Source organism: Myotis nattereri (assembly GCF_964212035.1).
Source record: "Myotis nattereri genome assembly, chromosome: X".
NCBI lineage: Eukaryota > Metazoa > Chordata > Mammalia > Chiroptera > Vespertilionidae > Myotis > Myotis nattereri.
The window spans coordinates 105771529-105797237 of NC_138078.1; the positions used below are offsets into that span (position 1 = coordinate 105771529).

The 25709-nt window shown below is 40.8% G+C and overlaps 1 protein-coding gene across 4 annotated transcripts in view; it reads right to left on the reverse strand.

Annotated features, from left to right (window-relative positions):
- LRCH2 (leucine rich repeats and calponin homology domain containing 2) overlaps positions 1–25709 on the reverse strand; it is a gene marked incomplete at its 3' end in the record, with an annotated part of 107138 nt that overhangs the window by 13185 nt on the left and 68244 nt on the right. For 2 of the 4 annotated variants that reach the window (XM_081115145.1, XM_081115143.1), the window contains exons 12-15: positions 19222–19287; positions 14893–14941; positions 14698–14814; positions 586–630 (exon numbers count right to left, since the gene is read on the reverse strand). In XM_081115145.1, coding sequence (XP_080971271.1) covers positions 586–630; positions 14698–14814; positions 14893–14941; positions 19222–19287 — 277 coding nt within the window. The remainder of the gene's footprint in view (positions 1–585; positions 631–14697; positions 14815–14892; positions 14942–19221; positions 19288–25709) is intronic. The other 2 variants (XM_081115146.1, XM_081115144.1) reach the window with 1 other exon arrangement.

Consider the following 25709-nt stretch of genomic DNA (forward strand, 5'->3'; position numbering starts at 1 on the left):
TTCTGCGTGATTCCATTTCATAAAATTAAAGGAGTTTTCAGAAGCCCTGCCAAGAACCAACATAAAATTAACTACCAATACCTCCAAACCAAATACATAAAGCTTAAGCATCTATGCAATGAGACTATCATTTGAAAAATTCTAGGCTGCTGCATAGCTTAAAATGGTGAGGTAAAAAAAATTATAGTAATGCACAAACTGTAGAAATCTACTAGTAAGTTTAAATGTAAAACAGAACACAGAATTTGTGGAACGAGCTTAATAAATTCCAAACAAATCTCAACTGACCACTAGGTTGATTTAGGAAAATGTAAAAATTTTGAATTCCTGAATTTCAATTTCAAGATGAATGTTAGAATTCTAAAATTAAACTATTGGAATTACAGGAATTATTGGACATACAGATATTATATGATTAAATTAATACTTATATGATGATGCTCAGTTTTTATTACTGGAGAAAACCCAGGCATTAAATCAATAACAAAGACACTGAAAGATGGATTACATTTTACTCAGATTGAGCCAACTACATATGAAAAGTAAACATTTCAAAAACTTGGTAATATTACCCTCTTTTCTCACCTCATCATTTTCATTGCCACTTGAACTCTTCCTTGATGATTTATACTGAAAAATATTTAAAACACATACTTTAATTTTCCTTGAACATGGGAATTCTCTACTAGTAAATTATATGCGAGGTTTATTCATATTTTGCTATTTTTATTAAATTATGTGATATTAAGTTTAATTACATAACCAGTTTAAATGGTTCTACTACTTACTAATAGCTAACACATACAGTACTTTCTATGTGCAAGGCATTGTTTTAAGTATTTTATGTATATCAAGTAACAATTCCTCCCTAAACCAATCCATTTTTCATTCATTCAGTTTTTCAACCCGAGGGTTGTCTTAAATCCTCTTTTTTCTTAATCCACTAAATCCAACATGTCATCATGTCACTTGTTTTTATCTCAGACTTACTTTTGAATTCTCACAACTATCATCCTATTCTAGCCCCCGTTATCTCATATTTAGTCTGTAATCTCACGATTTGAAAACATTATCTATTATTAAGAAGCCTACTGATTTCAGGTAAAAAAAACAAATCACCACCACTACATTAAATGTATATATTGGGTATATAATAATAGTAATAGTGATAATAGCTAACACTATGCCAGCACTTACGATATACCAGGCACTAATTGAAATGTCTTACATGTCAGACACTGATTGATGTGTGTTACACTTATTAACCCATTTAATTTTCGTAACAACTCTGAGGTAAATACTATTGTCTTCATTTTAAACTTAGGCATAGAGGTGATATGGTCAATGCCAAAAAAGGCTAGTATGTGAAAAGTGCTTCTTAGAATCAAGGATATACAAGTATGACAACCACTACTGTGTTCTTACTTCTGATTCCTCACCACCACAATAATCTTGCAAATCAGTGCAGATTAACCTTCTCCAAACACTACTCGTAACACATGGCTATTCCGTTGGAAAACCCTACTAACTTCTGGATTATGTCCAAATTACTTTGCCTGGCATTCAAGGTTGTATTTAATGGCCCCATTGACTTATGCAGCTTTATCTTCCATAATTCTTCAAAAAATAGATAGCCCACCTGGTACCTCAACCACAAATTGGGGGCTGAGCAGTATTGGGGGTTACAAATACAAACCTCCTCTGTCTCCGCTGTCTCTCTTGTGATTTCTATCAGGGTACTTGCTCTTTCCAGCTGATCCCAGACAAAGCTACAATATGCTTTCAATCCAATGTTCCAGACTGCCACTGAATGGAGTCTGCAATGTGTGAATAAATCCATTTGCTACCCCAAGGTATGATCCCTACTCATGTCACTTATTCTTGGTTTTATTCTACTCCAACAAAACAATGACATTTGGACAGCAGACAACAGTACTCCACGATGGCATCAGTCATACCGGCAAAGAAGAAACCCATGGATGTCAAAATAAGGGAGCTGCCAAGCTGGAAACTGATGCAGGATTTTACCCCTAAAGGCACTGTTGGAGTGTTTCTAAGAGGTTACTATCAATGGGTATTACAAGTATGTCAATATGAAGAAAATGAGCATTACTGAGGTTTTCTATTATGCTGGCAGCTTAGGTACTTTTCCACTACTGCCTTTCTTGCAAGGAGCTCAACAGCGAGCATCTACTCAAGTATCACAGAAGGCCCAGTGTGGAGGGCAGAGTCTGCATTCCTGACCATGGCTTTCTTTGCTGGGCACCCCTGATCTTTGCTAAATGCTTTCATATTCTAATTGAGAATTAACATCCAATAATAGATTATTAATACAAAACAAAATAAAACAAAACAAAGGGACATTTGAGTGAATAAGATAATATTTATTAAGAGTATACTCTGTGGCCCTGACCGGTTTGGCTCAGTGGATAGAGCGTCGGCCTGTGGACTCAAGGGTCCCGGGTTCGATTCCGGTCAAGGGCATGTACCCTGGTTGCGGGCACATCCCCAGTAGGGAGTGTGCAGGAGGCAGCTGATCGATCTCTCTCATCGATGTTTCTAACTCTCTATCCCTCTCCCTTCTTCTCTGTAAAAAATCAATAAAATATATTTAAAAAAAAAAAAAGAGTATACTCTGTGGCAAGTGCTACTCTAAGCACTTTACATTAAATCATTCAATAGTTATAACAATCCTGTAAAAAAAAAAAAAAGATACTATTCTAGATGCCCAGGTTCTCAACCACCATGTTATATGCTTCCATCTCTAAATCCTGAATAATTAGTAGAAATTTACCAGAAATGAAAGGGCTAATGGGATTCCCAGAAAAAGAAAAGCACAAAGAAATAAAAAAGCTCAGCCTCTGCAGAAAACAAAGTAATGTGACTAACGAGGGAAGTGAATTGTGACAGGAAATAAAACTTAGAGAAGTAGGTAAGTATGGCCCATGAAATTTTTAAGCTGTCCAAACTTTCGTTATTAATAATGGGGAGCCAATAAAGAAATTTAAGTCAGGAATCTCTCAAAAGCTGTGAAACTAGAGAAGGGAGGGAGCATTAAGAAGTTATTACATCTAACTATTTTTTTTAAAAAAGAAGTCATTGTAATTACCCAGATACAAAAGAAAAATGAGGATTTCAACAAAAGCCAGGGTAACTGAGATGGAGAAGAGGTGATGGATTGGAAAAAAAAAAAAGATGTTCAATTAACATCCCGGTGACCAATTAGGCAAGGGAATGAGAGGGGGAAAGACGAGAAGGACTGAGGTATAAAGCTTAGACAATAAAGCAGATAACATTACCACTAACAAAAATAAAGAATAAAGCCCGACCGGCATGGCTCAGTGGCTGAGCATTGACCTATGAACCAGGAGGTCAAAGTTCATTCCCGGCCAAGGCACATGCGTAGGTGGCGGGCTCGATCCCCAGTGTGGGGCGTGCAGGATGCAGTCAATCGATTTTTCTCTCTCATCATTGATGTTTCTATCTCTCTCCCTCTCCCTTCCTCTCTGTAATCAATAAAAATATATATTTTAAAAAATAGAAAGGAGCAGACCTGGCTGGTGTGGCTCAGTTGGTTGGGCATGGTCACGTGCAATGATAGGTTGTGGGTTAGATTCCCCGTCAGGGCACATGCCCGGGTTGCAGGCTTGATCCCATAGCGGATATGAAGGAAGCAGCCAGTCGATGTTTTGGCTTTGTTTGTTTTTTTCCAATCTCTCTCTCTCTCTCTCTCTCTCTCTCTCTCTCTCTCTCTCTCTCTCTCCCTCTCCCTTCCTCTCTCTCTAAAAGTCAATAAAAATATATATTTTTTATTTTTTAAAAAATAGGATAGAAAGGAGGAGCAAGTTCCATGATTCAGGGCCAGGAAGGTGAGACATACTGAATGTGAAATACGCATAGGGCACCAAGACAATTAGAAACACAGGTTTGGAGACCAGAAGAAGTTCAGACCCAGATGAATATAAGAGACATCTGGAGTTATAAAAGTTTCACAGAGTTTTTAGAGTAATAAAAAAAGAAAGAGACCTTAAAGAGCAAGCAGAAGGAAAGTTAGGTAAGAACATAAAAAAGAAAAGACAAATCAGGGAAGAATAATGTGAGGTACAAATCAAGAAAGGAGTTTCAAAAAGAAGGATGTGGTCATCACTGTCAAATGCTACACTGGATTTTGCCTTTAGCAGGTTAATATGAAGAGATATGGCAATAGCTGAAAGGGGAATCTGGGAGAATGGTAGAGATCTGAGCTTATTTATGAGATGGAAGGTAGTAAAAAGGACATAGAAAAATGAGCGGATAATTGATAATGGAAAGAAACAGAGGATGATGCAGTCAATAACTTAAGTAATGAGACTTTTATTATTGTTACTTAACTACTATTCTAGTTAAAAATGCCTGTTATACATGAAAACTTAGAAAGATGCTACTAAGTTGTCATTACTGTACATATTTAAAGGTCCAAAACCTAATATATACATAGCTTTGAAAATATTCTATAAGGCCAACTTTTTACTAATTCTACTCAGCTGTCCTCGGTTAATATTAATCTGAATAACTGAAGTTTTTTTACAGCCAAACTTAAAAACCACAATAAAGGCCTGTTCAGAAACAGAAAGGTCAGTTCATCTCTGAAGCGTACATTAATTTCACAGGAAAGATAGTAAATACACACAAACTCTGACTCAGAATAAAGCAGGTTATTTCACAAGCCCACTTGGCTTCCTTATTCCATTATAAAAGTAACTATGATCATAAATATATATATGTATATATATATATATATATATATATATATAGTTAGTCTTTAAATTAAAATATTATACTATATTTATGAAGTTAGATGTATTTTATGAGTCACTATAAGGTTTTGTCACAATGAGAGTGGGGAAGGACATGTAATGAGAATAGAGCCACAGTTGTCCAATACTCACCTCACTAACTACAGATAAGTTTTCGTACAGACCCTGGGAAAATGGAGGATGAAACAAGGCTGTAAAAAGATAAGATGCCTCAATGGGTCCATTACTCCAAAAAGAAATACATTTTTGAACACAGGACACCCTTTGTCTGGTTGCTGTACCTGGACCCTGACCCCCTCCAGTTTTTCTCAGGAACGCTGACAATTCTCCAGTCCCAGGAACGGGCTGGGCTGTGTGTAACATCATAGATTAGCCACCTTGTTTTTGGACTCTGAGTTCCTGAAGGCCGGACTATAGGCTCTACCCTTCCCTTTCCATGTTACACTTGTAGCTCGCACCTGCACGTAGCTATCTTCTCCCTCTTGTGTGTATATAACCAGTCAATTGGCAAGGGAGGGTCAGAGCTGAATTTCCAGGGTGACTGACTGCTCTCCCATACTGCTGGCAGTATTAGAATAAACACTCATATATGATTCAACCCTGTCTCTGCTTAATTGGCTCAAGTGGTGACAGGCAGCCCAGACCCCTTGGTTGTCCGGTTACATAATTTGGCGACTCTGCCGGGACCTCCAGTGGGATTTCTTCTGAGGTAAGTACTGGAGATCCTGCTTGCTGGGGGGACTGGGGGGTTCCTGGGGCTGAAATCGGGACATTTTTACTTGCAACGCTGTCAGGAAGTTTCCTGTGGAGTCCACTGTCAGCTCCAGCAATCCTCGTCCTCCCACCTAAGTTGAATCAAGCATTTTTTGTAAGAGAGCAAGAGGAATCAAGTGTGCTTATATAGCACGAGAAGCATTGCTGCTTCTTGTCTGGGCTTCTTTGTAAGGAAGCATATACTGCGTAAGGCATGCATTTACTGGGTGAGCCTGATCAGGTCCTGGTGGCAAGAGACCTCCAGAGGTCCTTGTCTGGTCTCCGAGCCCTTAGTCTGATCCGCTCTGGGAGGAGAGACTTTGCTCTGGTTCAGTGTTTTGTTTTGTTTTTTAAACGCAGGGCATTCTGAGGTTTCTGTGACTGGACAGACAAAGAGTATAGTCTAAAGCTTGTCTGTGGTTGTGCGTGCCTGTAAATATTGAACATAGAGTCTCTGTTGATTGTTGCTTTGTGTCTCTTTAATGTCTAATTTAATTTAAAGATGGGGCACATTCCTTGGCTGGGGGCTCCAGCTGCCGAACCCATGGCAGAGTTAGCAGGAACTTCCCAGCAGCTGCCAAGAGTTCTTTATCTCAGGTTACTCCCTGCTCTCCCTTTCAAGGCATCAGCCACCCATAACGCTTAGCTAGTAAGAGTTCTTGTCTTTCTGTAATGTAACTTTGATTACAGATGTTATTTTCTTTATCTTTTGGGGACTTGGTTTGCACTTCACTGTTTCATGAACATTGGGAATCCTGTCTAGGCTGTTTGGGCTTTGTGCCACTCAGACCTTGTGAAGGTCATTTGCTATGCAGGTTGGTATGAGATAAGATTGTAAGGCTAGTGTCCCAGTCCCTTCTTTTGAGAGTACTCATTTATTTACTTTAGAGGTTGTTTTTGTTTCTGTTTTAAAGGGTGATAAGATCTCTTATATGCAAGATATCATGTTGTTACATCATAAGGATTCTATTCAGAAGAAAACAAACATATAGATATGGGAAATAACTCTTGTAAACCCCCCCTCCCACTCGCCTTTTCTCCAGCCTCATAAAAGTTGTCAAGGTCATGTTATCTTTGTTACAAAATTTGCCAAGAAAATGCCTTGGGTAATAATTGACTTTAAAATCTCATAGTTGTTAAGACATAATGAATAGGTATAACTAAAATGAAGGGTTTTAATAAAGTGTTACAATATATATATATATAAAAGCCCAAGCGACCATTATGACTGGTCGCTATGACATGCACTGACCACCAGGGGGAAGATGCTCAATGCAGGAGCTGTCCTCTGGTGGTCAGTGCACTCCCACAGCCAACCTCCTGCAGTCCCTCCACCTGTACGGCTGGCCCCAATTGGCCCCTATTGAGACTGGGCGAGATAGCCCCAATGGCCCCAATCACTGGCCAGGCCAAGGGACCCCACCTGTGCACGAATTCATCAGGCCTCTAGTATGATTATATTTATCTAAATATAGTTTTCCAAAGTCTTTAGTAACTTAGGTAGCTTAAAACATTAGAGTCTTGCTGATTTAAATAATAAAAAATTATTAAATATCTAGGTATTTTGAAATAACAGGATAATGAAATATTAATTGATCTGAGTTTGCCTACTTTGGGCTTCTTATTGCAGGGAAGCTGGAGAATGGCCTTAAATGTATTAATGAATATATCATACATTTTATTTGAAATATATCTCTTAAAAAATGTGAATGTATTGCCAATTTGAGAAATATTACTTGTCACCTAAGATTTTTTTCTAAAAGTTAAGAATTCTAAATAATTGGAAAGAAGTTGTATAGTTTTGATAATAGAAGGAATGAGGTATGAAGATGAATTTTAAAGGAAAAAAGAAAGTAGGTTATTCTAAAACTGGTTATTTCTAAATGGATACAAAGGTTTGTGAAAAATCACAGAAGGGTTGTGAAGAGAAATCTTAAAAGGAAATTACAGGTATACTAAATCATATATCTAAAGTAAACTAATACAAAATTTGTTTGGTTCTTTTCCAGTCTGTTAAAAGGGAAGGGTACCATGTGAATTGCATTGTAATTAGATCTATAACTGTGTCATTTAAAATTCTTCTGTCATTTACAGACAGTCATTGTTTTACTCTGATACATTTACAAAAATGTTACATCTTCTGAAAGATCCATGGAAAAGAATCTGATTTATCGTAAGCTACATATCTTGGAGAATAAACTTTCAGATCATCCCCTTGAACTAGATGAAAATTATTAGAACTCTATAGAGTATCTGGATTTATATAAACACTGGCAAGAAAAATCAGGAAAAAAGAATTTGACTATAGGACTGAATGAATTAAAAATAATTATAGCTTTTATAATTTTTTGTAAGTATTACTGATTTTTAACCTTCTTGCTTTCCAGACATAAGAAAACTTGTTTCTTTTCGTAAAGCACTTTAATAAATTATACTTTCATAAGCAATATTGAGGCATTTATATTTTTCTCCCTACCTGATTTGGAAACTCTTAATGAGTATTATTGTTCTCATGGCAATGTGTTTGTTTGCATAAATCCAATAAGAATCTGTTTTCTTCATAACAGGACACAAGGCAGTTTCCAATTGTAGTTTTATTAACCAGCACTTTGCTAGAATGTCATGTCTGAGAGAGACATCCTAGGACTCTGGATGTCACCAGAAAGCTCTAAGAATGAAGACTGACTTTGAAGCCGATAAGCCCCTTAGATAAATAGCCTGGTACCTTGCTTGGTCACATGGTTCATGGCAATCTTTCCAGGTAAGGGACAAAGGTTACTTTCCTGATAGCAAGAAGGAACCTCAAGACACCTGTGGGAACCTCAACAACTTGAGGAATTTACCCAACCCTATCGGTATTGCAAAGTCTGATGGCAACTGTGCAGCTTGGCTTCTTTGCCCTGAGAGTTAACTTTGTGAGATCCAGCAAAGCAGATTTTAAAAGCCTATATAATCAATTGCCATTCCTGTTGTGTTTATGCAAATTAATCAGGCCAAACTGGAACTCAACTTAATACAGTAAACAGATTAGTCTTGATTTGGCTCTTTGATGAAAATGAGGGTAATCTTAGGGAGAAAATTGTGTTTCAATGGAAACCATAATACCCAATTGTAGGTAAAGAACTCCAATGCAGTTAACTGTCTTCAAAGTTTTTTTTTTAATATATATTTTATTGATTTTTTACAGAGAGGAATAGAAAGGGATAGAGAGTTTGAAACATCGATGAGAGAGAAATATCGATCAGCTGCCTCTTGCACACCCCCTCCTAGGGATGTGCCCACAACCAAGGTACATGCCCTTGACCGGAATCAAACCTGGGACCCTTCAATCCACAGGCTGATGCTCTATCCACTGAGCCAAACCGACTGGGCTTCGAAGTTTTTTTTAAGGTTTGTCTGTGTATGCCATACAGACCTCAGCACCTGATGACATCACCAGAGATGTTCTAACAGCAATCTATCAGATTGTCACTGTGTGATTTCATTCCAGCAGAAGCCTTACATCTGGAAATCTTTTCAGCTGGTTTATGATTTACTGTATACATGAGCCCTTATGTTTCGTGTTCTTCTGTTTCATAGAATGTATGCTTATGTCCCTGCTTAACTAACTGATTACTCAAATAGTATGGGCCTCACTGTAGAAGCCATCTGCATCACTGTGTCCTAAAAATAAGACTCAACAGTTTGGACTCATAAATAAGTCAATGAAACATGAATGGTCTATCGGCCTCACTTAAAATTGCTTTCCCCTTTTTGGCTCCCTTTTTCACTTGTCAGACAGGGAGGACTTCAGGATTCTACCACCCATCAACAGGAAGTAGTAAAGAGATCCGACACTCCTTTTCCCTAAAAGAATTCAGAGCCAAAATCCATAAAGGAAAATTTAATAGGCCAGGACTGATACAGTTCAACAACAAGACATTTTCCATATAAAACTAATCTCATAGATATGAGATGATAGCACTAACGGGGGAAATGAGAGTGAGGAAGAACATGTAATGAGAATAAATCCACAGGTGTCTAATAATTAGTAAGAAGTTTTCTTACAGACCCTGGGAAAATGGAGGATGAAACAAGGCAGTAGAAAGATAAGATGCCTCAATTTCATTACTCCAAAAAGAAATACATTTTTGAGCACAGACCAAGGACATGACACACTTTGATCTGGTTGCTGCACCTGGACCTTGACCCCCTCCAGGAGTTTTTTCAGGAACGCTGACCATTCTCCAGTCCCAGGAATGGGCTGAGCTGTTTGTAACATCATAGAAGATTAGCCACCTTGTTTTGGTACTCTGAGCTCCTGAAGGCCGGATTGCAGAGTCTACCCTCCCCTTTCCATGCTATACTTGTAGCTCGCAGCTGCGCATAGCTATCTTCTCCCTCTTGTGTGTGTATAACCAGCTAAATGGCAAGGGGAGGTCAAAGCAGATCTTTGTGGGTGACCTACTGCTCTCCCATACTGTTGGCATTATTGGAATAAACGCTCATATATGATTCAACCCTGTCTCTGCTTAATTGGCTCAAGTGGTGACAGGCAGCCCAAGACCTCTTGGTTGTCCAGGTACAACAATAGTAATGAGATACATTTCAAGGCAAATATAAGTGACATTTCAAGAAATCAAATAATCCTTAAAAGTAACTAAGTATAGTTAATCTAACGTTCTTTAACTTTTTTGGGTTAAAAGTCAATTGTCAAATACATTCAGAAAATTCATGTGCTATCATTTTTTATAAGAAATTAAAGCTATTCATTTATATGAAAAATAATTTATAGAGGTTTGATTTTCATATTTTATTGTGTATCTTATTAAAACAATATGAATTCATTTCTGTAAAAGATTTTAAAATAAAGTAATGTCTTTCTTAGATTAGCTTTACTTTGAGAAATGCAGTGATTTTATTTTGGCAACAAGGGCATTAAATTGCATTTACTAGAGTAGTACATGACAGTGGCCAGGGAGTCTGAAAGAGTTAATGTGACACTCCTACAATGATTTACTTACTCATATAATCTGGCCAATATATTGAAACATTTTTTACCTAGTTTCAGGGGCTTCTCTAAACAACATACTACTCAAAATTACTCTTGGCAACTAGAAGTGATAATTGAGCGAAACACACACACACTTTTAATAAATATACTGAATAACAGCACCATAAATAATTTACCATGTAATACAAAGAAATCCCATGGCTCAGTCATTTATATGCACTAAGCAAAAACTGCACAATACTCTGTATGTTTCATAACATAGCAAAGCAAAAGAAACCATTCCTAAGCGACCTCAGTGATAATTTGATATAAATCCCTGGAGTAGCATATTTTAATATTTAATTAACTATAAATCCAGATTTATTTCGGATAATTTATCTTATGAATAACCCTTTGGATTATCAGAAGATAGGTAATTAAGAGAACTTCTTTTTGAAAGAAAGACACTCATGGAAATCAATGATATTTTTATTAGATTATTCCAGTTAAATGCTTCAATGATATTTTAATCATGAAAATACTGGACATTCTGAATAATGGTTTATACTTAACTTAGAGAGTAGTATCTAAACTTTATAATTATTTTTACATTTTAGGAAATAATAGTTCAATTTTGTTCAAGTGTCCTAACACTGACATCTTCTGACTACTGAGGAGAACTACAGATCTCAAAATATTTCCCAGTGACTGAAGCTTACCTTTGTATGGAAGAAATAAGCATTTGTTGAATAACGATTATGTAATGGACGCTTCAAAGATTATTTTATTAGATCTCTTAGCAACTTATAAAATAGCAATATTATAGGACAGTGGTTCTCAACCTTCTGGCCCTTTAAATACAGTTCCTCATATTGTGACCCAACCATAAAATTATTTTCATTGCTACCTCATAACTGTAATGTTGCTACTGTTATGAATCATAATGTAAATATCTGATATGCAGGATGGTCTTAGGCGACCCCTGTGAAAGGGTCGTTCGACCGCCAATGGGGTGGCGACCCACAGGTTGAGAACCGGTTATCGGAGGTATGTTTAAGCCATCCTATTTAATAAAAGACAAAAAGGATAATTAACCATACCTCTGAGACGCTTCCCATTGGCTAATCAGGGAGATATGCAAATTAACTGCCAACAAAGATGGCGGCTGGCAACCACGCAGCTGAAGCGAGCATGAGGTTTGCTTGCTCCAGTGATGGAGGAAGCCAAGGTTCCCAGCCTGCCGCAGCCCAGCTCTGAGCTCCAGATGCAACAATGTTTCAATTATAGAAGCTAAACAAACCCCAGATACCTGCTTTCAGCCGGCCGCGGCCTCAGAGCTGGGCGCGCCAGTGACAGCAAAAGAGTTTCACTTATAGAAGGTAAATAAATCCCAGAATAAAAAAAAGAAAAGAAAAAAAGGAGAGGCTGGAAGCTTCAGTCGCAGGCCAGCCTGAAAACGGCCCTCATCCCCTCACCCAGACTGGCCAGGCACCCCAGCGGGAACCCCCAACCTGAAGGGGGTGTGGTCAGCCTGAAAACAGCCATCAGCCCCTCATCCAGGCTGGCCAGGCACCCCAGTGGGGACCCCCACCCTGAAGGGGGTGTGACCAGCTGCAAACAGCCATCAGCCCCTCATCCAGGCTGGCCAGGCACCCAAGCGGGACCCCCACCCTGATCCGGGACACCCTTCAAGGCAAACCAGCTGGCCTCCACCCATGCACCAGGCCTCTATCCTATATAGTAAAAGGGTAATATGCAAACGACCCTAACAGCAGAAAGACTGGGAATGACTGGTCACTATGACACACACTGACCACCAGGGGGCAGACGCTCAATGCAGGAGCTGACCTCTGGTGGTCAGTGCGCTCCCACAGGGGGCAGCTCTGCTCAGCCACAAGCCAGGCTAATGGCTGCCAGCACAGCGGTGGTGGTGGGAGCCTCTCCTGCCTCCTCAGCAGCGCTAAGGATGTCTGACTGCAGCTTAGGTTTGCTCCCCGCTGGCTAGTTGACATCCCCCGAGGGCTGCCAGGCTGCCAAAGGGATGTCTGATTGCCATCTTAGGCCCAATCCTCCGGGAGCAGGCCTAAGCCAGCAAGTGGTCATCCCCTGAGGGGTCCCAGACTGTCAGAGGACACAGGCTGGGCAGAGGGACCTCCCTCCCCCCGCCCGAGTGCACAAATTTTTGTGCACCGGGCCTCTAGTAAAAAATAAAATACTTATCAACAAATGATGCTATTAATCAAATTATTGTTTAAAGGGTCACTAAAACCTCTATTAAGACTTTATTGAGAAGTTCACCTGTAAAATATTTTTAAAACAATAAAATGCATTGATTTGAAAGTGTTTATTCATTGCTATTAAGCTATCTACATTAAGTAAACAGGCAGCATAGCATACAATGGGTTCAAATCATGACTTAGATGTTTATTAGCTAAGTGACTGGAACATCGTCTCTCTGTGTCTTAACTTCCCCATCTGTAAAATAAAACTGATAATAATTGTCTTATTTAATAGGGTTGTTACATAGGTCAATATTTTTAAAATACTTAGTGTCTGATACTTAAGTGTTTTGATAAATAGACTTTGTATGCTTTTATTATACCAGTAGATTAAATAAATATAGTAAAATCTTTTTTATTAGTTAGAAATACTAAAATTTGCCCTACATCATCAGTCATTCATTAAGTCTTATCTATTACATTTTATTGAATGCCTCTGTTCAAAGCTCCATAAACTAAAAGAGAGGACTTTAAAATAAATGCCAATATATAAATATAACTACAGATCTGTAAAAGGTTGGGATAAATAGATTTCACCATTACTGAACAGGGTTCTGCTTAGAATGTCTTTCCTCTTCCCTATCTATTATTTCTTCATTATGTCTCACATTGACCAGGTAACATGAAGCTCATTAAAAATATTCAGCAATTATTTGCTGAAGGATGAAATTTATCACTGAGCCACACTTGCTGGGCAATTATTATTATTATTAAATAAAAATTAGGCTTTGGGAAACAGAAAAGGTGAACAAAGACAACAGAATTTGTTATTCATGGGTGAGAAGCTTGTTTGAACTATTCATTTGAGTCAGAAATTCCAATAATGGATTCTAACTTGAACTAAAGATTATTCCAATTCCAATGACTGGCATCTGCAAATTAGCAGACCTAAACCACAAATAGATAATATGACAATCTTTACAAATGTCTACACAGTAAAATTACATTAAAACTATGCTAACTAAAGATTTGGGATACACAGACATCAGGGGGGTGAAGGCATGAACTTGAGTGGGGTGGGGAGAGGATGGGGGGAATAAGGACACATATGTAATACCTTAATCAATACAGAGAAAAAAAATTTTGGAATAATCAAGATGGTCTAAGCTTTTAATTTAAAGGATCACCTTAAGAAATCTACTAATGTAATAAGAATATAAGAAAATGGCAGGGGAAACACTTTTAATCATTTTTTAGAACCACATAAATAGCATGTATTTACATAGAAACAATTAAATGTTAATTGCAAATACATGCTATTTATTGAAACAAATCCAATAATTGACCTTTTGGGGCAATTCTTTTAAAACATTTACACTAATAAAAGAGAAGGATGCAAATTGACTGTACCTTCATGACACCCACCAGCCAATCAGGAGTGAGTATGCAAATGAACCCAGCAAAGATGGTAGGTTAATTTGCATATGCAGGCGCCCGAGTGGCCAGGGGCAGGGTGGGACGCAGGTGTTCCGTACCACCCCAGCTGCTCTGGGCCTTTGGGCAGCATGGGAAGGCGAAAAGGCAGCTCCAGCCAGAGCGAAGGCAGTGCTGGCAGCCAGGGGAAGAAAGGCCCATTCTTGCATGAATCTTCGTGCATTGGGCCTCTAGTTACTACATATTGCTACAACCAGCAGTGTAAAACATTACATCTTTCTTGTAAAGAATTTGACAAACCACAATTCAGATTGATCTACTCATTCTTAATTATTTTGAATTACTGAAATATTATGGATATAACTGGACCATGTTATCTGTATCACATACATGTAGAAAATTAAGATAAAATGACACATTTATTATATTGTAACCAGAGTTACATTCTACCTTATTAGCATAAAACAAAACTGATAAGATCAAAACTAATTACAAAGTAAATTTTATAACTTTAATAAAGTACCTTGAAATATTCTTTTCTAATCTGTTTGCTCCGCCTCCTTTCTTCACTCTGCCAGATTATAGGTTGAGATTCTGGCCACGGTTGTTCATCTGTTTGATCCTTCTGATTTTCTAAGGGCTGTAATAAGATAATTGCTTTTAACTAAGTAAATAAGAACAAAATAATAGATATTATAATAATTTCATTTCCTCTTACCTGCCATGTGAGTGGTGATAATGGTGAATTAACTTCATCTGCTGAGACACTAAAAAATTAAAGATGCCTTAATATGTTAAAATATTTAGAATTACCCTTAGGTATACATTATGAATATGATATTATACACAGGATCTTAGCCAAAAGGCTGAGAAGTAATGCATATGATTTTATAAAATTGTCTTTTCTACCAGAAATCTAAAGAATTTACTCATGCCTATGCTTTGAACTAATAATATAAAACTTAAAGTTGACAAAAACACATTTACTTCCCCTATTATAATCCTTAAAAAAAACATCAAAATGGGCCTACTTAATGTCACCCTAAGCATAGGACTACTCTAAGGACTTTTCAGAGTCCAGAAGAAATATAATATCTAGAGACATAAAAAGAACATATAATATTTATTATATCAAAATTATTACCCAAAACTACAAAAAGAAAATCAAGTAATTATTTTTGCTTATTGAATTACTGATTATGAGCCTGTAACATTTCATTCTGAAACATAGGGCAATAGTAGAAATTCTTTTTATATAGTTTATTTGTGGATAAGGTAAACTTCATGGAATTGCTAGATAGCAGGTTTGAACAAAGAATTCCTTTAGAAAAAATACACAAACAAATGCCTACTAGCATTATTCAACACTGTTATGAAACTTCCGTACAGTACAGTAAGAAAAGAACATTTAAAAATTAGAAAGAAACAAATTTCCAAAATTTATAGAAAATTTAATTGCTTAAGGGGGAAAAATATAAAAAGTCTATTATTAACAGAAGTTATAGAAAAATATACAAAAGTTAAGAGCTTTCCTATATGTTAATTATAACAAGTTATCCTATATAATAAAAGGCTAATATGCAAATTGACTGAACGGCGGAACAAACGGTCGCTATGACGTGCACTGACCACCAGAAGGCAGATGCTCAATGCAAGAGCTGCCCCCTGGTGGTCAGTGCACTCCCACAAGGGGAGCGCTGCTCAGTCAGAAGCTGGGCTCATGGCTGGCAAACGCAGCAGCAGTGGTGGGAGCCTCTCCTGCCTCTGCAGCAGTGCTAAGGATGTCCGACTGTAGGGAGCGGGCCTAAGTTGTCAGTTGGAAATCCCCCGAGGGCTCCCGGACTACAAGAGGGCACAGGCTGGGCTGAGGGACTGCCCCCAAGTGCACAAATGTTGTGCACCAGGCCTCTAGTAATATATATTAGAAAACACCTCATTTATAAAGGAAAGGAAAAGTAGAAGATACCTAGTGAAAAAACTTAACTAGACATGCACAAGGCCCGCATGGAAAAATTACAATTGTCTAGTAAGGAACTTGAGTCACTGGGAAGTTCTTGGACAGAAAGACTAAATATTATAGATATAACCTTTCCTTCAAACTGATAGCTGAAATGAACTACAATAATAATTTTTAGAAATACAAGAAGTAGTTTTGGGCTTGTTTTGGAAATCTGATAAAAGAGTTACAAAGTTCATTTGGAAGAATGGATGACCAAGAAAAGTTACATAATAAAGGGACTTATCTACTAGGAAGTTACATATATTCTATTAAATTACAGAAATACATTAGTACTAGCTTTAGCATCTATAGATTTTCCAGTAGAACAGACATAGAGGACCACAACTAGAACAACTTATGATAAAAATGAAATTTAAAAGCATTGTGGAAATGATGGATTATGTAACAAATAGTGATGAGACAACTGGTTAACCAATGATAAAATACTGAAAGAAAAAAAAAAGGGGGCAGGAGAAAAGGGAGTGAGAAAAAGGAGACAGGAAGGGAGGGAGAAAGGAAAAAACTAGATTTCTAACATCATATCAAATACCAAAATCAATGGACTGAAAGATTTAAATATAACTAAAGATAAAATCACATAAATATCTGAAAAATTGTTGGAGTGGAGAAGGCATATGGGAAAAACAACTAAAACTAAATACTGACTAATTACATAAAATGTAAAAATTAAATTTCGCATTTATTTGGCCAACATAGAATTAACAGTGAACAGATTTATACCCTGATGAAAACAATAAAAGAACAGACAAAATGTATAAAATTATACTTTTCAAGACATTAAATATTAGGCCAAAAAAAAGACATCTATCCCTTAGACATTGGTAACAAACAAGACAAGCCTCACAATTGAGTCAGACTGTTGCAGGAAAGAGAATTTCCAGGCCACAGGCCAAAGTGGGGGAACCAAGGTGGGGCCTGTGGGGTTCCCTGAATTGAGGAAGCAAAGCTAAGAGCCCGGGAGAAAAAGGTGGATGGAGTTAACAGGACAAAGTAACAAAGACAAGAACAATACACACAGAAAAAACTTAAGAGCTCTACAGAGGCATCTAAACTTGGGTATGAAAAGTCATCTAATGCTTGAACTGAATTCTGAAAGCCTACTAGTAAGTGAAAAGGGGAAGAAGAAATGGTAATCCCAACAGAGAGACCAGGACACAAAACAGATGTGAAACTGTGCCAGAATAAAGAAAAGAATATTGCCTGGCCGCGTGGCTCCATGGTTGAGCATCAACCTAAGAACCAGTAGGTCACGGTCAGATTCCAGGTCAGGGAACATGCCAGAGTTGCAGGCTCAATCCCCAGTAGGGGGCGTGCAGGAGGCAGCTGATCAATAATCAATTGATGTTTCTATCTCTCTCTTCCTCTCCCTTCCTCTCTGAAATCAAAAAATATATACTTTAAAAATAAAATAGTATTATTGTTCCTAACTGCAGAGGTGCCAGTGGAAGAGTTCATGAGATGAAGCTCTGAAGGTAGGCAGAAACTCACTTCAATCTTATGGGTTAAGCCAAACACTTTCAGCTTTATCCTAAAAGCTAGAAAGAACTATTAGAAACTAATAAATGGGAGTCGTATAGTCAGATTTGTGTCTAAGAACCATCACTCATATCAGTGCAGAATATAGATTTAAAGGTAGGCAAAACTGAAGATAGGAAGTATGCTGGAGGCTGTTGCAATAATCCAGGTGGGAAAAAGTAGGGCCTGAACTAACACAATTGCAATGGAGAGGTTGAAATAGATGCTGGTAATGTTAAGAATCTATAATTTTCTGTGACTGACTGGACAGGGAGGGGTGCATAAGAGAGATGAATGAATGCCCTAACCGGTTTGGCTCAGTGGATAGAGCACTGGCCTGTGGACTCAAGGGTCCCAGGTTCGATTCCGTCAAGGGCATGTACCTCGGTTGTGGGCACATACCCAGTGGGGAGTGCGCAGGAGTCAGCTGATTGATGTTTCTCTGTCATCAATGTTTCTGACTCTCTCTATCCCTCTCCCTTCCTCTCTGTAAAATATATTTAAAAAAAGAGAGAGAGATGAATGTCTGATGATTCCAAAGTTGCTGACTTGAGTGATTATATAATGGTACATTCACTCAGGCACAATATATAGGAGAAAAGGTAGGTTTGGGGAAAAATAAGTAAAATTTGGACTGTGAGGTAGATTGAAAAAGTCATCAGTGGGATGAGAAGATCTGAAGAAAGCGAAGTATTCTTAGTACCATGTTAACAAGAGTGTGGTTAAAAACACACTAGGGATTCTCGAGCCAGAAAACTGGGTTTGAAACCTCACTGTACCACTTATTAGCTGTGTGACCTTGAACAAGTTATGATAATTTCTGAGTCTCAGTCTTCTTATAAAATTGGAAGGACAATAATAACAAAGTCATAGAGTTATTGATTAGGATTGAGTGAGAATACATTTAAAGCACTCAGAAGAGTTATGCATATAACAAGCATTCAACAAATGTTAATTCTCTCAATGTATACATCTATATCCCACCCACAGCCTTGGTCCTTTACACTCCCATAGGAATGACCCTGGAGTTGAGTCTAATGCAAATTTTCTAACCACCAAAAAGAATGAATAGAAACTTTGAAGGTGTCTATTTCTCTGGAATTAATATATGTGGACTTAGAACATGTATTCATATAGAAGAACTTAGTAAAACCCAATTGCAAAGGAAAAAAAGTAAATAACATACAGAATAAACACAATCAATGATGAAGAAACACATTATTCCTGGCAGTAATAGTAATATACTAAACGTTTGCTGAAATAGTAAATGAATGATTCTATCATCAAGACAAAATGCATATATGAGCACAAAAGGAGATCAAATCAGCATTTTTTCAATTTGCTTATACCAGAAGTAAATTTAACTCATGCTGCAACACTTTCCCTCTTTCAACTATCTAGTTATATTAACTCAATATCAATAATTATTTAATTAAAACCCACAAATGTGAAATCACTGTCAGAGTATCAAGTCTCATAAAATATTAAATGAGAACTAAAATAATTTTATACCTCTTTTCGCATTCCACATTTTCTTTTGTCTTGTTTCTTGTAACAGAAGTTGAATGATTAAGAATCCTATAATTAAAATTAACACATTAAGCCAGCTGGCCTGGCTCGGTGGTTGAGCATCAACCTATGAACCAGGAGGTCACAGTTTGATTCTTGGTCAGGACACATGTCCGGGATTCGGGCTTGATCCTCAGTGTGGGACGCACAGGAGGAGGCCGATCAATGATTCTCTCTCATCATTGATGTTTCTGTCTCTCTCTCTCCCCTCCTCTCCGAAATCAATAAAAATGTATTTTAAAAAGTTAACACGTTAATTCCAAAACATATTAAAAAGAATAGTATATACATAATATAAAAGATCTCCATAATAAGCTGCATCTGTTCCATGAAATTTTTTTTCTAGAAAACAATATTTAAGTATTATTTAGATCAGATGCCCATAAGTGCACTGGCTATTATGAAGGAATGAAGCTCACCAACTCTTTCATCCATCTTCTTTTATAAACCCACTAGAGCGCAGTGGTTCTCAACCTTCCTAATGCCGCGACCCTTTAATACAGTTCTTCATGTTGTGGTGACCCCCAACCATAAAATCATTTTCGTTGCTACTTCATAACTGTAATTTTGCTACTGTTATGAATCGCAATGTAAATATCTGATATGCAGGATGTATTTTCATTGTTACAAATTGAACATAATTAAAGCATAGTGATTAATCACAAAAACAATATGTAATTATATATGGTTTTTTCAATGGTCTTAGGCGACCCCTGTGAAAGGGTCATTCGACCCCTAAAGGGGTCACGACTCACAGGTTGAGAACCGCTGCACTAGAGGCCCAGTGCACAAATTCGTACTCAGGTGGGGTCCCTTGGCCTGGCCAGTTATCAGGGCTGATGGGGGTTGGGGGTTGGGGAGGTTGGCTGTAGGAGCGCACTGACCACCATGGGGCAGTTCCTGTGTTGACCCCCTGGTGGTCAGTGCACATCATAGCAACTGGTCATCCGGTCGACTGTCTGTCCCCTGGTGGTCAGCACACATCATAGCAACCAGTCGTTCGGTTGTTTGGTCGTTCAGTCACTTAGGCTTTTATATATAGAGATTTTCAAGGCTTGGATATCTTCTAGGCATGCCACTAGTGCCCTGTGCCTATCTAACTTTTGGCTAAGACAGACAATGAAGAGATGCAGATGGTTTAGGTAACATTAAGACTGAATTAGTTTTCCCAGCACAGTAAATTATAGGGTTATATTGATGTAATCCATCATCATTTTGCCAAAAGCCAAAAAAACCCTTAATTCTAAATACAAAACCAGTACTAAAGTTAAATTATCTGGAGGGAAAAAACTCACAACTTAAACACATTTTTTAATAACCAAATGAAACAGTATTCAAAGAAAACCAAACATGAAGAAAAATAAAGAATAATAAACTATTGTAGGAGAGAACTGTTTGTCCATAATTTTATATAATTCTAAGTATTAATTTCAAAGTCAAAAGTAAAGATTTATTATCTTTCCTTAGTATAAATAACCTATTTAAGAGTTCCTAATATTTATTTGTTATACATATAAATGTACCTAAATTTTCTATTTTAAAGTTTAGTTTTATAAGGAATAAACTATCTGTGCACTGGTAGGGTCCCTCAGCCTGGCCTGTGGGAATCAGGCCAAAACCAGAAGTCTGACATCCCACAAGGGGTCCCGGATTGTGAGAGGGCATAGGCCAGACCAAGGGACCCCACTGGCGCACAAATCCATGCCCCAGGCCTCTAGTATGCATGTAAGATCTTTGGTTAATCTCTTCCCACACTCCCACCAGTCTGTTCCATGTTTCCATGCCTGTGCATTGAGCATCTGCCCCTTGGTGGTCAGTGTGTGTCATAGCTACCAGTCAAACAGTTGAACGGTGGTTCGGTTGCTTAAGCTTTTATATATATACTAGAGGCCCGGTGCACAAAAATTTGTGCACTTGGGGGGGGAGGGGGAGTCCCTCAGCCTGGCTTGTGCCCTCTCGCAGTCTGGGACCCCTCGGGAGATAACAACCTGCTGACTTAGGCCTCTCCTGGGTGGCAGAGGGCAGGCCCAATACCTAGGTGCAGCCCCTGGTCAGGCTCTGAGCAGGGCCGATTGGGGAGTTTGGGCGCCGTCCCCTGTCATGCACAGAGCAGGGCGGATCAGGAGGTTGCGATGCCACCCTCAGTCACGCTCAGGGTAGGGCCGATTGGGGGGTTGGGGCACCGCCCCCTGTCACACTCAAGGCAGGGTCGATGGGCAGGTTGCAGCGCCGCCCCCTGTCACACACAGAGCAGGGCCAATCAGGGGGGTTGAGGTCCCGTACCCTGTCACGCAGAGAACAGGGTCAATCAGGGGGTTGGGGAGCTCCCCCCTGTCACTCAGAGAGTAGGGCCGATAGGGGAGTTGGGGCACCGCCCCCTGTCACACACAGAGCAGGGCAAATCAGGGGGTTGGTGCACTGCCCTCTATCACCCACAGAGCAGGGCTGACAAGGGGTTGGGGCGCTGCTGCCACTGTCACACTCAGGGCAGGGCCGATGGGGAGGTTATGGCTCTACCCCATCACACACAGAGCAGGGCCCATGGGGGGGGGTTGGGGCGCCACCCTCTATCACCCACAGAGCAGGGCCAATCAGGGGGTTGGGGCACCACCACTCTCACACTCAGGGCAGGGCCGATGGGGAGGTTATGGCTCTACCCCGTCACACACAGAGCAGGGCCCGTGGGAGGGGGGGGTAGGGCGCCGCACCCTGTCACACACAGAGCAGGGCCGATCAGGGGGTTGGGGCACCGCAGCCTGTCACACACAGAGCCGCAGGGCGATCAGAGGGTTGAGGAGCTCCCCCCATCAGGCACAGAGCAGGGCTGATCAGGGGGTTGGGGCGCCTTCCCCTTTCATGAACAGAGCAGGGTGGATAGGGAGACTGTGGCCCCGCCCCCTGTCACACACAGAGCCACAGGGCGATCAGGGGGTTTGGGCGCTGCCCCCTGTCACGCTGATCCCGGTGACAGGAGGCCTCTCGGCTCCGCTGATCCCAGTGCAGGGAGGCATATTACCCTTTTACTATATAGGATAGGGGCCTGGTGTATGGGTGGGGGCTGTCTGGTTTGCCCTGAAGGGTGTCCTGGATCAGGGTGGGGATCCCCACTGGGGTGCCAGGCCAGCCTGGATGAGGGGATGATGGCTGTTTGCAGCTGGTCACACACCCTTCAGGGTGGGGGTCCCCACTGGGGTGCCTGGCCAGTCTGGGTGAGGGGCTGAGGGCTGTTTTTAGGCTGGCGGGTGACTGAAGCTTCCAACTGCTCCTTTTATTCTTTTTTTTTTTTTTATTCTGGGCCAGCTTTAGCTCTGGCTCCAGCTCTGAGCCCTCTGTTGTTGAAAGCAGGTATCTGGTTAGTTTGGGTTCTATAATTGAAACACTGTATCAACTCCAGCTCTGAGATCCCGGCTGGCTGAAAGCAGGTTTCTGGGGTTTTGTTTAGCTTCTATATTTGTAACCATGTTTCAAAGTGAAGCTCAGAGGTCGGTAAGGCAGGCGGGGAATGTTAGTTTCTTCCATCACTGAAGCAAACAAACCTCATGTTCGCTTCAAGCTGCCTGGCTGCCGGCCGCCATTTTGGGTGGCAGTTAATTTGCATATCGCCCTGATTAGCCAATGGGAAGGGTAGCGGATGTACGGCTAATTACCATGTTTCTCTTTTATTAGATAGGATTAGAGGCCTGATGCATGACATTTGTGCTCTGGATGGAGGGTGCGGGGTGGTCCCTCAGCCTGACCTGTACCCTCTCGCAGTCCGGGACTCCTTGGAGGATGTCCACAGGGAGCGCTGCTCAGCCAGAAGCTGGGATCACTGCTCCTTAGTACTGCAGAGGAGGCAAGGGAGGCTCCCACCACCACCGCTACACTCGCCAGCCATGATCGTGGCTTTTACCTGAGCAGCGCTCCCACTATGGGAACACAGTGACCACCAGGCTGCATCTCCTGTGATATCTACTGCCTGGTGGTCAGTGCACATCATAGCGACTGGTCATTCCACCTTCCAGTTGATTTGCATAATAGGGTTCTATTATATAGGATAGATAAAATCTTCAAACATCCTAATATATAAAAACCTAGGGTCCGTAACGACTAACTGAAGGCTCGACCGAACACCAGAAGTCAGTCCTGCAGTCAGTGCTGGGTTGCCGTGGCTAGCCAGCACTAACTGCCACTGGTGTGGGCGCAGTGACCCAGTACTGAGTGCCGAGGGGGCTGCGGATCAGGCATGGAGAGAGGCTGGGAGAGAGAGGCAGGGTCTGATACGCAGACTCCATGGCAGCTATTGATCAGCCATTGCCTCTCTCTCCTTCTCCAGGCTTCGCCAGCAGTTGCGCCTCTCTTTCTCTTTCTCTCCGGTCCTCCATGGGGGCTGCTGATGAGCCCCACCTCTCTGATCAGGCCCAGAGACAAGCCTGGAGACGCTAACTGGCATAGAAACTGACCAATCAGAACCAAATCTGGGTGAACTGTGAGGAGCCAATGGCTACCTAGGAGTGGAGCTTTTGATGCTGACTGGCATAGAAACCAACCAATCAGAACCAAATTAGCCAGCAGGGGAGGGCAGTTGTGGGCAAAATCAGGCCGGCAGCAGAGGGCCATTGGGGGTGATCAGGTAGGCAGAGGCAGTTAGGGGCTATCAGGCCAGCAGGCAGAGAGGTTAGGGGCAATCAGGCAGGCAGGCAGAGGGGTTACAGGCAATCAGGCAGGCAGGCAGGTGAGTGGTTAGGAGCCAGCAGTCCCAGATTGCGAGAGGGATGTCCGACTGCCAGTTTAGGCCCGATCCCTGTGGATCCCTGCCGAAATTGGCAGTCAGATATCTCCAGAGGGGTCCCAGATTAGAAAGAGTGCAGGCTGGGCTGAGGGACGCCCCACCCCCAGGCATGAATTTCATGCAATGGGCCACTAGTCAACAATAAAAACACTGTAGATAGAAAAGAATTTCAAATCAAACTTACATATTGACTACTAAAATACATCCTATCTAATAAAAGACAAAAAGGGTAATTAACCATCCTCCGCTATGCTTCCCATTGGCTAATCAGCAAGATATGCAAATTAACTGTCAACAAAGATGGTGGCCGGCAGCCACACAGCTGAAGTGACCAGGAGGTTTGCTTGCTCCAGTGATGGAGGAAGCCAAGGTCCCCCGCCTGCCATGTCCCCAGCTCTGAGCTCCGTAAGCAACAGCTCCAAAAGCAACAAAGTTTCAATTATAGAAGCTAAACAAACCCCAGATACGAGCTTTCAGCCAGCTGCAGCCTCAGAGCTGGGAGCACCAGTGATGGCAACAATGTTTCAATTATAGAAGGTAAATAAATCCCAGAATTAAAAAAAAGAAAAAAAGGAGAGGCTGGGAGCTTCAGCCACAGGCCAGCCTGAATACGGCCCTCAGCCCCTCACCCAGACTGGCCAGGCACCCCAGTGGGGACCCCCACCCTGAAGGGGGTGTGGTCAGCCTGAAAACAGCCATCAGCCCCTCATCCAGGCTGGCCAGGCACCCCAGTGGGAACCCCCACCCTGAAGGGGGTGTGACCAGCTGCAAACAGCCATCAGCCCCTCACCCAGGGTGGCCAGGCACCCAAGCGGGACCCCCACCCTGATCCGGGACACCCTTCAAGGCAAACCAGCTGGCCCCCACCCGTGCACCAGGCCTCTATCCTATATAGTAAAAGGGTAATATGCAAACTGACCCTAACAGCAGAACAACTGGGAATGACTGGTCACTATGATACACACTGACCACCAGGGGGCAGACACTCAATGCAGGAGCTGCCCTCTGGTTGTCAGTGTGCTCCCACAGGGGGAGCTCTGCTCAGCCACAAGCCAGGCTGGCTGCTGCCAGTACAGCGGTGGTGGTGGGAGCTTCTCCCACCTCCTCAGCAGCGCTAAGGATGTCTGATTGCAGCTTAGGTCTACTTCCTGCTGGCAAGTGGACATCCGCCAGAAGGATTTCTGACTGCCAGCTTAGGCCCAATACCCCAGGAAGCAGGCCTAAGCCAGCGGTGGTCACCCCCCGAGGGGTCCCAGACTGTGAGAGGGGACAAGCTGGGTTGAAGGATCCCCACCCCCCCACCCAGTGCACAAATTTTTGTGCACCAGGCCTCTAGTAATGAAATAAATATAAATTGGTAATTACAAAAGATGGTTAACATAAAGAAACCAATTTCCATTACCCCAGATTCCTCACTAGCCTTGGATCTAGTAGAGCTTCCTTAGTGAGGTGCAAAGGACATGCATCATAGGCAAAGCAGTGTAGCTTGGTACCAAACAATTTTGACATTTAATGATACCTTTATTCTTCTTTGTATGGGCATACAATAAAATTATGCTGAATCCCCAAATGCAGAAGAATTGAGGTAATAAAATATCTAAGATTATTAGGAAAAAAATATATCTTTAAATAGTGACTTTTAAAAAGGAGATGTAGCAGT